Source organism: Alligator mississippiensis, chromosome 8 (genome assembly GCF_030867095.1).
Source record: "Alligator mississippiensis isolate rAllMis1 chromosome 8, rAllMis1, whole genome shotgun sequence".
NCBI classification, from domain to species: domain Eukaryota; kingdom Metazoa; phylum Chordata; order Crocodylia; family Alligatoridae; genus Alligator; species Alligator mississippiensis.
The window spans coordinates 1190530-1203964 of NC_081831.1; the positions used below are offsets into that span (position 1 = coordinate 1190530).

Sequence of the window (13435 nt, forward strand, 5' to 3'; positions counted from 1 at the left end):
AGCTTCCCTCCTGCTCCCTGGTGCCAGCTCCTTCCCTCTCTCTCTCAGCATCCTCTTCTCACCAGCCCTGGCTTCAGGGCCAAATGCTGCCCTGGTGCTGGCAAGAGGGGGGGAGGGAGCAGCTCGGCCCCCCGCCCCAGGGATGCGGCTGCCAGCACACGGTCCTGCGGGGAGCACTTTGCTGCTCAGAGCGGCTCCTCGCTTATTGACCAATTCGCTTAACGACCGAGTCGCAGGAACGGAACTCAGTCGTTAAGTGAGGAGTGCCTGTACGCAGTCTGGTGGGTGGCCAACTGGCTGGAGGGTCGCACCGAGAGTCGTGGTGGATGGGTCGGTCTCGACCTGGAAGGGTGTGGGCAGTGGGGTCCCGCAGGGCTCGGTCCTGGGACTGATACTCTTTAATGTCTTCATCAGCGACTTGGACAAGGGAGTCAAATGTACTCTGTCCAAGTTTGCAGATGACACAAAGCTATGGGGAGAAGTGGACACACCGGAGGGCAGGGAACAGCTGCAGGCAGACCTGGATAGGCTGGACAAGTGGGCAGAAAACAACAGGATGCAGTTCAACAAGGAGAAGTGCAGGGTGCTGCACCTAGGGAGGAAAAATGTCCAGCACACCTACAGCCTAGGGAATGACCTGCTGGGTGGCACAGAGGTGGAAAGGGATCTTGGAGTCCTAGTGGACTCCAAGATGAACATGAGCCGGCAGTGTGACGAAGCCATCAGAAAAGCCAATGGCACTTTATCGTGCATCAGCAGATGCATGACGAATAGGTCCAAGGAGGTGATACTTCCCCTCTATCGGGCGCTGGTCAGACCGCAGTTGGAGTACTGCGTGCAATTCTGGGCGCCACACTTCAAGAGGCATGTGGATAACCTGGAGAGGGTCCAGAGAAGGGCCACTCGTATGGTTAAGGGCCTGCAGACCAAACCCTACGAGAAGAGACTGGGGCACCTGGACTTTTTCAGCCTCCGCAAGAGAAGATTGAGAGGCGACCTTGTGGCTGCCTATAAGTTCATCACGGGGGCACAGAAGGGAATTGGTGAGGATTTATTCACCAAGGCGCCCCCGGGGGTTACAAGAAATAATGGCCACAAGCTAGCAGAGAGCAGATTTAGACTGGACATTAGGAAGAACTTCTTCACAGTTCGAGTGGCCAAGGTCTGGAACAGGCTCCCAAGGGAGGTGGTGCTCTCCCCTACCCTGGGGGTCTTCAAGAGGAGGTTAGATGAGCATCTAGCTGGGGTCATCTGAACCCAGCACTCTTTCCTGCCTAGGCAGGGGGTCGGACTCGATGATCTATTGAGGTCCCTTCCGACCCTAACATCTATGAAACCCGCGTGGGGTGAGACGAGGCCCCCGCCGAGCTGCGAGCGGTGGGACGAGGATCGCCAGCGCTGTCCGAATCTACTTGGGGAGATTTCGGGAAAGCCAGCGTGCCTGCGCCGCGCCCGGCGAACGTGGCCCCGTGCTGGCGGACCGCGGCGGGGTGTCGAGGGCTGTCAGGAAGGTAAACGCACGTCGCTATTACGCTTTCAAAACCCACCGGACTGCCGCAGCGACTGGATGCGACATCAGTGATGGAGGGGTGTCCTCAACCATGGGGCATTCATTAAATACAGTAACTCTTTTATCTCCCGGGTGCCTTTCGTGGGTTCACCGTTAACTATTTGTTTGGATGAACGCCTGCCCTTGCTCCCCGCGGTGCCTGCCAGCCTTGTCGCTCTCCCTGGGGGGCCGGGGCGGCCTGGGGGGGGGGGGGCACCCCGCCCCCCTCCGCTTCTTGCTCCTTTCTGGCGGGCGGGGGGGCAAGGAGTGTCCGGGCCGCTCCGCACCTGCCCTTGCTGGGCCCTGGCCGCCGGCGTGCCGCACTGCAGCCGTGTGCCCGGGGCTCCCCCTCCCGCCCGCGGAACCAACAGCTCCGCCAGCCTTCCCGGCCGGACCGCGCGGGGGCGACCGGAAGCGGCCTGCCCGGAAGACGAGCCATGGCGGACGGCGACGGGTCGCCGCTGGACGAGACGCTGCGCCGCTGGGAACTGTGAGGGGCGCTTCCGGCCGCGGGGCGTGCTGGGAGATATAGTGCGGCTGAGCTGCCCGTGCGCATGCGTGTGGGGAGGGGGGCGAGGGCAGGTGGGCCAGGTGTGTCCCTGGGACGGGCTGGGCCAGGGCCCTAGGGCTGGGCACCAGTGCCTCCCAGTATCCTCCAGCGCTCCCCAGTGCCTCCCAGTATCCTCCAGTGCCTCCCAGTATCCTCCAGTGCTCCCCAATGCTCCCAATATCCTCCAGTGCTCCCCAGTGCCTCCCAGTATCCTCCAGTGCTCCCCAATGCTCCCAATATCCTCCAGTGCTCCCCAGTGCCTCCCAGTATCCTCCAGTGCTCCCCAATGCTCCCAATATCCTCCAGTGCTCCCCAGTGCCTCCCAGTATCCTCCAGTGCTCCCCAATGCCTCCCAGTGCCTCCTAGTTTCCCCCAGTCCCAGTATCCTCCAGTACTCCAGTGCCTCCCAGTATTCTGCAGTGCTCCCCAATGTCTCCCAGTGCCTCCCAGTATCCCCCAGTCCCAGTATCCTCTGTCTCCCAGTATCCTCCAGTGCTCCCCAATGCCTCCCAGTGCCTCCTAGTTTCCCCCAGTCCCAGTATCCTCCAGTACTCCAGTGCCTCCCAGTATCCTCCAGTGCTCCCCAATGCCTCCCAGTACCTCCCAGTATCCCCCAGTGCCTCCCAGTATCCTCCAGTGCTCCCCAGTGCCTCCCAGTGCCTCCTAGTATCCCCCAGTCCCAGTATCCTCCAGTACTCCAGTGCCTCCCAGTATCCTCCAGTGCTCCCCAATGCCTCCCAGTACCTCCCAGTATCCCCCAGTGCCTCCCAGTATCCTCCAGTGCTCCCCAATGCTCCCAATATCCTCCAGTGCTCCCCAGTGCCTCCCAGTATCCTCCAGTGCTCCCCAATGCCTCCCAGTGCCTCCTAGTTTCCCCCAGTCCCAGTATCCTCCAGTACTCCAGTGCCTCCCAGTATTCTGCAGTGCTCCCCAATGTCTCCCAGTGCCTCCCAGTATCCCCCAGTCCCAGTATCCTCTGTCTCCCAGTATCCACCAGTGCTCCCCAATGCCTCCCAGTGCCTCCTAGTATCCCCCAGTCCCAGTATCCTCCAGTACTCCAGTGCCTCCCAGTATCCTCCAGTGCTCCCCAATGCCTCCCAGTACCTCCCAGTATCCCCCAGTGCCTCCCAGTATCCTCCAGTGCTCCCCAGTGCCTCCCAGTGCCTCCTAGTATCCCCCAGTCCCAGTATCCTCCAGTACTCCAGTGCCTCCCAGTATCCTCCAGTGCTCCCCAATGCCTCCCAGTACCTCCCAGTATCCCCCAGTGCCTCCCAGTATCCTCCAGTGCTCCCCAATGCCTCCCAGTGCCTCCTAGTATCCCCCAGTCCCAGTATCCTCCAGTACTCCAGTGCCTCCCAGTATCCTCCAGTGCTCTCCAGTGCCTGCCAGTGCTTCCTAGTATCCCCCAGTACTCCCCGATGTCTGCCAGTGCCACAGCGCTCCCTAATGCCAGCCAGTGCTCCAGTGTTTCCCAGTATCCTCCAGTGCCCTCCCAGTGTCCTCCAGTGTTCCCTAATGCTTGCCAGTGCCTCCCAGTACCCTGTAGTGCTCCCCAGTGCCTTCCAGTGCTCCCCAGTATCCTCCAGTACTCCCCAACACCTGCCAGTGCTCCTTAATGCCTGCCAGCGCCCGCCAGTACCGGGTGAGCCCTGGGCAGCGCTGGCGCGGGGTGCTTTGCCCGCAGCCCTCCCCGTCCGTTGCCCCTCCGCTTCCCAGCCCGACCCCGGAGCGGGGGGGGGGAACCGCTGGGCAGAGCCAGGAGGCTTGGTCCTGGGGGAGCGGGGCTGGAAGGGACCTCGAGAGCAGGGTTTTCCCCAACCTTTTCCAACCCAGTGCACACTTACACGAATAAAAACTTTCCGCGGCACCCCTGTTGCAGGTCACTAGCGGTGCACGGTTGCTGGCACGGGGGTGGGCAGGGAGCCCGGGCGCAGGCAGCCCTTGCTGGCGCTCCATCCCAATGTTAACGGGGCGTTCCCGTGCTCCGGCACCGCACCTTCCTCCCCGTTTTGCCTGCCCGGGAGACCAGGCATAGAAGCAAAGCATCCTCGAGCCGGGGAGGCTGCAGGATCAGCCCTGTGCAAACCATCCCAGACAAACCCCATGTCCGGAAAAGACACCGTCACCCTGACACCGCAGCAGGCATCACCCCTGGCACGGGGTCTCTGGCAGCCAGTGTCCTGCTGCTGCGAAAGGGTGAATAGATGCTCAAGAGACCCCAGGCAGAGGCCATGCCCTGCTGCAGAGCAAAGCGACCCCCCCAAGTCTGCACCCATCTAAGCAGGGGGTCAAATCCCTTCCTGCCCCCAGTGCAGCATCGGTCTGCCCCGAAGCCGGGGCAGTCGCCAGCCTGCCGTGGAGTTGATAAAGCCGGGAGAGTCCGTCGGAGCAGGAGCTGGCGGAAGAACGGGACGATGCCGGCCCTTCACAAGGTGCAGACCCCAAATGCTGTCGAAAGTTTGGGGAAGCAAAAGCACTGTCTCTGCCCACGGTTTATGGTCTTTCCCTAGAGAGCAGGCCCAGCTGAAGACCAGCGTGAAGGAGGAGGACACGGAGGAGTGGCAGAAAAATGCCACGTTCGAGGGACTGGAGCGAGTGGGAGGGGTGGACCTGTCGTACGTGGAGGGAAACCAGCCTCAGGCCTGCGCTTCCCTGGTGGTGCTCAGCTACCCGGACCTCCAGGTAACGGCGCGGGAAGACATCCTGCTCGGGGTATACGGAGTGTATGGGTACATGGAGTAATGCACGGCATGGGTAGGGTTTCCACCACAGCGGCTCAAGAAGAGGCTTTCTGTGGCTGGGGCGGGAGGGGAAGAGCGGGAGGCGTGAAGATCCCGGGTGATGCGTAGCCAAGTCCATTAGGAAACACGTAACTTGCTTGCACTTTGGTGGGAGCCGCTACAGGGAAACTTTAGAGGCTTAAGGAGATGGTTTTGGCATGTGGCCGTTGCTCAAAGGTATGTCAGAGCATTTAATGAGCCCAAACAGCCCACACGCAGGCTTTGGGGATCCTAACAGGATTACACGAATATTGGAAATCATCAATTTGCCTTTACCCAGGAACAGGCCAGAGTAAGGTCATTGCTTCCTAGCGCTTGCCAAGAGAGGACGCTGAACATATATAACACTCGTGGACAGCTGGTGCCTGCCTTGCCAGCTCCATCTGGTTATCAATTAATCAGGAATTAATAAGAGATGTGATTTATAGCAGCACTTCCAAATCCGTCACGAATCCCACATTGTGCAGTCATTAAACGTTGAATCGGGAAAGATTGATGTCATCTGCTTTCCAGATTTCGAGCTGGTGCAAAAAATGTGTTCCCTAGAAACCTGATGCAAACGTGGGGATAAATGCTGGGGTCGTCTCGTGGCAGCCGCGGGGTCAGCGAGCCGCATCCTGCGGTGGCTCTCAGCAGCCCTGGGAGCAAAGTCACTCCTGACCCCTGCTCTGTGGCTAGCAGGGATCTGGTGGCTTTTCCCACTTTGCTAACACGCCCGTTGTCTGAGCAGCGGGCTGCAGGAGTGGGAGAAAGAAAGGTGTTTCCGGGCAGATCAGGAGTTAAACAGCCGGGCGCTGGGTCTCGGGGTGAAGCAAGCTGATTGCAGCGGTCCTCCGCCCTGGGTTGCCTCGGCAGGGTTAAGCCCGTTCCCTCTGCGCTGTCCTGCCTTGTGCCAGGTGCTGTACGAGGACTGCCGGGTGGTAGACGTGCGTGCCCCGTACGTGCCGGGCTTCTTAGCTGTCCGCGAGGGCCCCGTCCTGGTGGAAGCCGTTCAGAGACTGCTGGAGCAGGAGCCCAGTCTCAGCCCTCAGGTGCGGTGGGTACCTCTCGGCGGGGAGGTATCCCCTGCGCGAGCCGGGGGGGCCCTGGCATGGTCGCGTGGGACAGGACGAGGACCTGCTCGCTCGCGTGGGGCTTCCCCAGCGCTCGGTAGCTGACCCGTCACCTCGCGTCTCTTCCAGGTGCTGCTCGTGGATGGGAACGGCGTGCTCCATTACAGAGGTAACCGCTGCGTTCCTGCCCCTACGCTGGTACGGCCGGGGCATTCCCCATGTGCATCGCCAGAGCAGGGCAGAAGTCCTCTGTGCTGACCCTGTCCTGTTTGCTTTGACCCTCTCCTTGGCAGGCTTTGGCGTGGCCTGTCACCTGGGCGTCCTGACAGGCCTGCCCTGCGTCGGCGTGGCCAAAAACCTGCTCCACGTGGACGGCCTGGCCAAGGATGAGCTGCACAAGGAGCAGGTACGGCCTGAGCTGCAATCCCTCTTTTCCTCTCCCATACATGGGGGCTGGAGCAAAAGCCCTGGATGCGGGGAGCTCCCTGCCGCCTGCCCCATCCTGGCCTCGCCCCGCAGAAGGAGCCGTGGTAGCCACGTGCCAGCTGGAGAGAGCTTGTTCCCATTTCCCCCCTGGGAGTGCAGGAGGCACAGTAGGCTCAGCAATGGGTCCAGGGAAGTGCGACTTCTTCCCTGAGGTCAAGAGAAGAAAGGGGCTGGAGTCGCCGTGTGCTGGCTGCCAGCTTCTCTGCCCGGTGCCCAGTGCCCGGTGCCCGGTGCCCAGCGCAAGCTCCACCAGCAGCAGGGAGAGATGGGCTACACTGGTCCTGCTGCATCTTGGCCAGAAGAGGAATGGCTCCGGGCGGCCGGTTGCTTGGGTAGGGCTCCGGCCATGCCCTCACCCAGAGCAAACTGATGCCTGTGACCCACCCCTAACCCTGCAGCCTTACCAGTGGTCACTGCTCTTCTTCCTGGGTGCTGGGGTCCTGGCTACCCCTTGCAGTGCCTGCCCCTCCCTGCACATGCTCCACCCGGCTGGTGCTGTCTCCTGGGGTGTCCTGGGGCAGGGGGGCTACTTCAATGCTAAGTAGAGACCCCAGCAAAGCTGGCTGCATCGTCCTGCACGCCCCAGACAGGCTCTTCCAGGGCTGCCACCTGCCTGCCCGGCGGCTCCTACGTGCTTGTTTGTTCCAGATCCGAGACCTGCAGATGGGAGGAGACACGTTCCCGCTGATGGGCGCCTCGGGCAGGGTCCTGGGCATGGTGAGGGCACTTTGACTTGCTACGGTGCAACTGTCTCTGCATCAGCCCAGCAGGGCCAAGCCTGAGCTGGTGCTGAACCCGCTCCTTAAGGAAGCCCTGAGGGGTCCCCACATGTGGCGTGCCATCATACATGACAGTTGTATGTGAGGTGCCTTGTCCTGGTGTCTCTGCCTGTCCTGCACCCTTGTAGCAAAGGAGCAAGGTGCCCAGGGGCGACCGGGCTCTGTGTGGATGGGGGGCTGCCCTGTATAAGGGTCCTCATTTCGGCATAGGGCGAGGGTCACCAGGGTCTTGGGAGACGGACCTTGCCCGGGGGTGTCCCTGGCAGAGAGGGGCAGGAGAGGCTGGCTCCGCACGTGTGTAGCGGGGCCCATAATGCTGGTCTCTGGTGCCCAGGCCCTGCGCAGCTGCGACAAGAGCACAAAGCCCATCTACGTGTCCGTGGGCCACAGGATGAGCCTGGAGTCGGCCGTGCGCCTCGTCCAGTCCTGCTGCAGGCACCGGATCCCGGAGCCCATCCGCCAGGTGCGTGGCTGAGGGGGCTGAGTCCCGAACGGCGAACAAGAGCATAAAGGGGCGCTAGGCAGCTGTGAATGCCTGGGGTCCTTCAACTCGCCACCCCGAGCATGGCCCGGTTTGGGGCCGCAGCCCAGCTCGGGATGTGTCGCTGTATGCTGCAGGGAGCTGCTGGCTCCTGGCACTCGGCGTGGCCAGGAGGTGGCAGCTCTGGATCGTAGCACTGGCACGGCCCCTAGCTCGATGCTAACGAAAACGCAGCAAGGCTCAGAAAGAAGTCTGGGGAAGCGTGATTTCTTCCCTGACAAGAGCTTCCTTTCCCTCGGGGTCATGGCATGACCAGGCCCGACCCGCAAGGGAGCACGATGCCCTGTTCTTGTAACGTCAGCCTGGGACATGGAGGTTGTGGTGTCAGGCGTCTGCCCACCCCTGTCCTGAGCGCAGGGAGAAGACCAGACCCCCAGGCTCAGCAGGCAGGGGCTCATTATCAGCCTTGCAGCATTTCTGGAGGCTGAATTTCAAAGTGATCTTTGGCTGCAGACCAAAAGAGCAATGAAGCCCCAAGTCTCCGATGGAGAGCTGGTCACTTGAGCTCCTGCGCTCCCTTCCCTTCTCCGGGCAGCCCGAGGGGCCCCGAGTCCCTTGCGCCCTGCTGCTCTCGCTGCCTTTTGTCACCTTGTTCCCATTCCCGCACCCGTTGCGGCTGGTCGCTCTGAGGTGTTTGCAGCTAATTAAGGATGTCCATGACAGCAATGGAAACATACCCTTCTTGTGGCCGGTTTGGGGGCTCCCGATGTCTTTGGGCAATGTGCCTTGCAGCTGTGCAGCACGGTGCGTTGTGCAGGTCTAAGGATAGGTCAGACAAGGATGTGCGTGGGATGGTTTGGGCAGGGCCGATCCTGCTCAGGCAGGGGATTGGACTAGATGAGACCTCCGGAGGATCCTTCCCGTCCCACTGCTATAGGATGTGTTGGTGTGATGGATTGACGAGCCAAGGTGAGTAGGGTTGAGCACCAGGCAGGGAGGGAAGGCGGGTGTTGTCGCCCTGCCCCTGGACAACAGCAAGGAGCCTCCCCTTCTCGCTACCCCAGCACCTCCCTCGGGTAACGTCCCCACTCGCTGAGGGGAACTGGGAACAGGAGCGAGGCATGAACCTATTTGCACGCCCGGGGCCGGACGCTGGCACGCTGGCTCCACCGGTTCCAGGAATCGCCCCAAACGTGGGCAGCTTGCAGCCGAGCTCAGCTCTTTGATTCCCTGCGGCATGGGGCTGTGGCGGCAGCTCTCAGGAAGTCAATACCGTGCTGCAGTGTCAGCAGGGGCCGTGCACCAGCTGTGGGGACTGAGCCCTGCCCCTGGCACAGGGGTGCGTGGGCCCAGGTCACGCACCGTGGACCCCAGAAAGCACCTGGATTATGTGCAAGGGGGGCTCATTTGCATTCAGAGACAGAAGTGGCCAGGCTCATGGGGCCGTGGATGATGCAGGCAAGGGCAACGATCTCTCAGAGCGAGCGCAGGGAAGTTCATTATCTGCTACAACAAATATTTGTATCCTACCTGGCCTTGTTCCTTGAGTAAATGCCAGGCCGAGGTGGGAGAGCTCTCCCTGCAGTGTGGAAGCGCGCGCCCCTGGTCACCTGGGGATTCAGCAAGTCCCTTGGCAGGGGTCTGGTCTGGGGAGAAGACAGCATGGGCACAGCCCAAGCAATGGCACCTGGCTGCCAAAGCGGGTCTAGCTGGTAGGAGCATGGCTCTGGGGCACACGCTGCCCCTTCCCAGGATTCAGCACACGCTGGGCAAGGGAAGCTGTGGTTTGAGGGCTGCTCCTGGCTGGGTGGCGTAGATGTGCTCTAAACCTCCCCCTCTCTGTTTCTATGTCTGGGTCAGCCCCCAACTCCCCGTTGCAGGAGCTTCCTTAGGCCAGCATGGGTGTGATGGCCATCCATACGCTGCCTTGGCCAAAGCACCATCCCAGCACTGGGCGGGGGCCTGGGACCAGCTCTGATTCCTCTGCTGTTGGGCTGCACACCAGTGTCTTGCTCACTCAGAGCTCCTCTTATTTTGCAGCATCTCAGCTGGAAGAGGAGCAACCCATGGGGCTGCTAGTAGCCCACCAAGATGGGGGAGAGACAGAGGAGCCAGGATATGAATGATTGGCTCTGCCTTGCGGGGGGAATTGCCCCGAGCTCCAGCATCCCCTGGGCAATGGGTCTCCTGTGCCCTGCTCTGGCACTGCCCGCCATTCCCAAAACAGCCGCGGCAGGACGGCTGGGCCCTTAATGCCAGCACTCGTCCCCTCTGAAAATAGAAGCGATCTGCAGGGATTATTGCAGCGCACGGCTCCAGCTTGTTGATTGGCCTCTCAGTTAATAAGCTGGGCTCAGCCATCTGCACGCAACACTGGGAGCGAGGGCTAGCAGGTGACTTGCTGACTAAACCAGCATTGTTGGGAGCCCGGCCTTCGGGTTCACTCCCCGCCCCCAAAAGCGCCTAAGTGCTCTTGGCTCTGGCTGCCCAAGTCTCCCAGCAGGACCTCTCTCCAGCAGGCTCTTTCCCTTGTTATAAATTCATCCCATGATGTCTGAGCCTGCAGGGTGATCAAAGTCATCTGTCAGCTGAGTTTTGAAACTGTCCAGTTATTGGGATAAGGGGAGAGGGGAACGTCTCCCAAACAAGGTGCCCCATCTGCAATGGTTTTTCAGGCCCAGGGATGTGAGATTCGTGAGCAGCTGCTCACCTGCCACTCCAGAAAGGACTGGCCGAGTCCTGGCAGGGTGGAAGAGGACTGGGGGGGCAGGGAGGGCATCCTCATGAACAGGACAGTTACAGCCCCCCACCCCTGAGTGTTTCGAACCCAGTTCCTTGCACACTCGGCACACTGTCTTCAGTGGGGAGGGCAGTGTGTCATGCAGCCATCTCTGGGTGGGACGCAGCAGCCCTGAGCAGCTTCTGCACTGTCTTTAAAGCAGGAGATATGAAAAGCAACTTTTCCCAGTGAAACTCTGTGGGAGGGGAGGGATTGTCCTGCATAGCTGGTCCTTGGCTGGGAGCTCGGGGCTGTCACCTTTCTGCTAGTGAAAGTGCCTGCTCCAGTGCTACGTTGATGCACACTGGGGAGGTCGGGTGTCCCGCAGGGTGCTCTCACGTCCAGGGGGCCCCTTTGCAGTAGAGGGGAGGCATCACTTGGTGCCTCTCCCACCTCTGCAGCTGGTCCCATAAGAGAGAGCAGCAAAACCCCGTTGCTTCTGGCCTGTCTCCTGCACTAGCCCAGCTGCAGCAGTGCTCCAGGCTGGCTGGCTGATGGGGGCTCCTGTGGGGCTGGGGTCATTCCTGCCTGCAAGGGGGCAGGGAAATGTTCTGTTTCTGTTCCTCCTTCCTGCTCTTCTCCCATCAGCAACCCCTGAGAGTCCGTCCTGGCAGTGCTGTGAGCACGTCACCGTCCCCAGGCCCAGGGCCATTCAGAGCCCCTTCTCCTGGCTGCAAGCCCTGGGCAGGACTGGTCAGTTTAGTCCTCAGCTGTTTCTAACCCATCTCCTCTCCCTTTCCAGGCTGATATCCGCTCCAGGGAGTACCTCCGGAAGCACCCCCCTTCTCCAGCTGGCACCGCGCATCCTGGCCCTGAGAGGTATGTGCACGGGCAGCCCGAGCCCCCAGCCTCGGGAGCGATGTCCTTGGCTAATTGCAATACAAGACAGCTGGGGGGACCAGTTGCGATGGAGCAACAGCAGGATGCAGGAGTCCTGCCGGGCACGTCCCTGCCATGTTGTGCCTCTTTCCTTCTGAGGACCGTGGTGTCCTGGGGGCGAAAAGGTCATGGGGATGGTGCTGCCTTCCAGCATTGCACAGTGCTGCAGCCCACGCAGGGGACACAACAGCCGACCAAAATACCCTGCCGGGAGCAGGCCCCATGTCTAGGCAGGAAGGAGAGGGCCAGCCCCGCACCGCCAGGCTCCTTTCAGTGCCGTCGTGCCCGTGTAAATCCAGAGCACAAGCACAGGGCACCTCTACTGCCTGAACACCAGCCTGGTTCGTGGTGGGCACGTCTGTCTCAGAGCCCGACGTACCCCAGAGGGGATCAGGACCGGACCCAAAGGGCCTGGTTTTGGAGTGGGTGGAGCGAGGGGCAGACAGTGGATGGAGGCACGGCCCCATATTTTAGACTGGTCCTGCTTGGAGCAGGGGTTGGACCAGATGTGACCTCCTGAGGTCCCTTCCACCTTCATTTGCTATGATATTCCTCACCCAGCTCTGCCAGCACACCTCGGGTCATGGCTTCCCTCCGCACCGTGCAGCGACCGGGCTCTCGCCACCTCTGCCATGCTCAGCTCCTCTGCGGTGCTGCGGTCGGCCCTAGCTGCGCCCATCCGGGTGCCTCCCCTTCACCTGTTTCAGAGGAGGTGGTGGGGCAAGTTCAAACTGGGACTGGACATATTCATGGGTGATAGATCTGCTAATGGCTGTTCAACAGAGATGTTTCCTCTCCCAATACATGGGTGTATTGCATAGGGGAGAGATGCAGTTTGGTGCTCTCCCCGTATAGCATCCACCCCTGCCACTGTTGGAGACGGGACCCCAGGCTAGATGGACCATGGGTCTGACCCCGTCTGGCATTGCTGATGCTCTTGTGTCCCACCGCCCTGCTGTGCTGGCCCTGGGCAGATGCTGAGGGTCGCGCCAAGCCATGCTGGGTTTGAGACACCAAGCTCTTGCTACCAAAGGGGAGTTTGGTGCCAGTCTCTGGAGACAATGCCAGCCGCTGGTACCGTGGGGCCAAGCAGCATCGTAGCTATCTGGCTTGTCTTCTGCTGACCTCCCCTTGTTCTGCTTGCCAGGAGGGACGAGGGCACCGAGCCTAAGCACTGACCTGGCCCCAGCGAGGTGCAGCAGAGCCCCTGTGTGAGCACGTGCCTTCCCCGAGCCCGAGCCCGAGCCCGAGCCCGAGCCCTCTGCTCAGGCCGGGCGCTGCCGGACATGAGAGCCAGGGAGCTTCCAGGTGTGGGGCCACGGGCAAACCACAACCACGCCTCTCCTGCGCTGGGCCAGAGCCCTGCTCTCAGACTGTTTGCAAAGTCTGTATGATTTTAAAATAAACGCAGCAAAAAAATCAGTCCTGGCAGAGCTGGGTGGCACCTGGCACTGGTTTCGGACCAGAGCCCCAGATTTCGGTTCGGGGGCACAGAGCAAACGGAGTCGAAAAGAAGCCAAAGCCACGCGTCTGGCCCCTGTCTCCCGCCATGCGGCACCGCAGCCGGCACGCTGCCTGCCGCTTCACACATCTCGGGGGAACAGAAGCGCCGTCGGCAGCTCCGGCTGGTCCCGACAGACGGGCAGAGGACGCTGTGTTTCGGGTGGGCGTGTAGCTCGCAGGGGAGGGCTGGAGCCGGCAAGCTGCTGCCTGTGTGGAGGAGGGGAGAAGCTGGCTCCGCAGCGGGGGCTTGGGATGCTCTTGGCCTTCTCGGTCTGCAAGGTCCTGCCTGGCATGTGGTCCCCTCGTGGCTGCTGAGCAAGACCCATTTCTTCTGCAAAAGCCCTTCAGACCTGTCGGTCCCTGTGGGACCCTGCTCGAGACCACCACTGGCAGAGCACCGCGGGGAGGCTAAGCCTGGGGGCCGTGTCACAGCAGCCAGGGACATGGAGCAGGGCTTCCCGAAGGAACGAGCCTCTGCAAGGGGCATCTTGTAGCGAGGGTCTGGGTTTACCCCGGGGGGTGTCGAGACTGGGGGCGCTGATGGAGCAGCAGGACAGGTCCCCGGTGCCTAATGCACTAATCCATCAGGCCGGCTGT

General features: G+C 61.2%; 1 protein-coding gene across 2 annotated transcripts; it reads left to right on the plus strand.

Annotated features, from left to right (window-relative positions):
• The first annotated feature begins 1806 nt into the window (after positions 1 to 1806).
• ENDOV (endonuclease V) lies at positions 1807 to 12757 on the plus strand. Of its 2 annotated transcripts, XM_059731957.1 has the most exons (9): positions 1807 to 2039; positions 4610 to 4781; positions 5776 to 5910; positions 6061 to 6100; positions 6225 to 6337; positions 7066 to 7134; positions 7531 to 7659; positions 11199 to 11275; positions 12483 to 12757. In XM_059731957.1, exons 1-9 carry the CDS (start codon positions 1987 to 1989, stop codon positions 12511 to 12513), a joined length of 819 nt encoding a protein of 272 aa, XP_059587940.1. In that variant the 5' UTR covers positions 1807 to 1986; the 3' UTR covers positions 12514 to 12757. The 2 variants fall into 2 exon arrangements, with proteins under 2 accessions (XP_059587940.1, XP_006270740.1); XM_006270678.4 differs by lacking the exon at positions 1807 to 2039 and having other exon boundaries at positions 4526 to 4781.
• The last annotated feature ends 678 nt before the right edge of the window (positions 12758 to 13435 follow it).

Bases quoted from the DNA above. Each gene is read 5' to 3' on its own strand.
- ENDOV (XM_006270678.4), top strand. From the start codon at position 4,545: ATGCTGTCGAAAGTTTGGGGAAGCAAAAGCACTGTCTCTGCCCACGGT. The intron at 5,911-6,060 runs GTGCGGTGGGTA...CGTCTCTTCCAG, and splicing joins AGCCCAGTCTCAGCCCTCAG to GTGCTGCTCGTGGATGGGAA. The intron at 6,101-6,224 runs GTAACCGCTGCG...TCTCCTTGGCAG, and splicing joins CGGCGTGCTCCATTACAGAG to GCTTTGGCGTGGCCTGTCAC.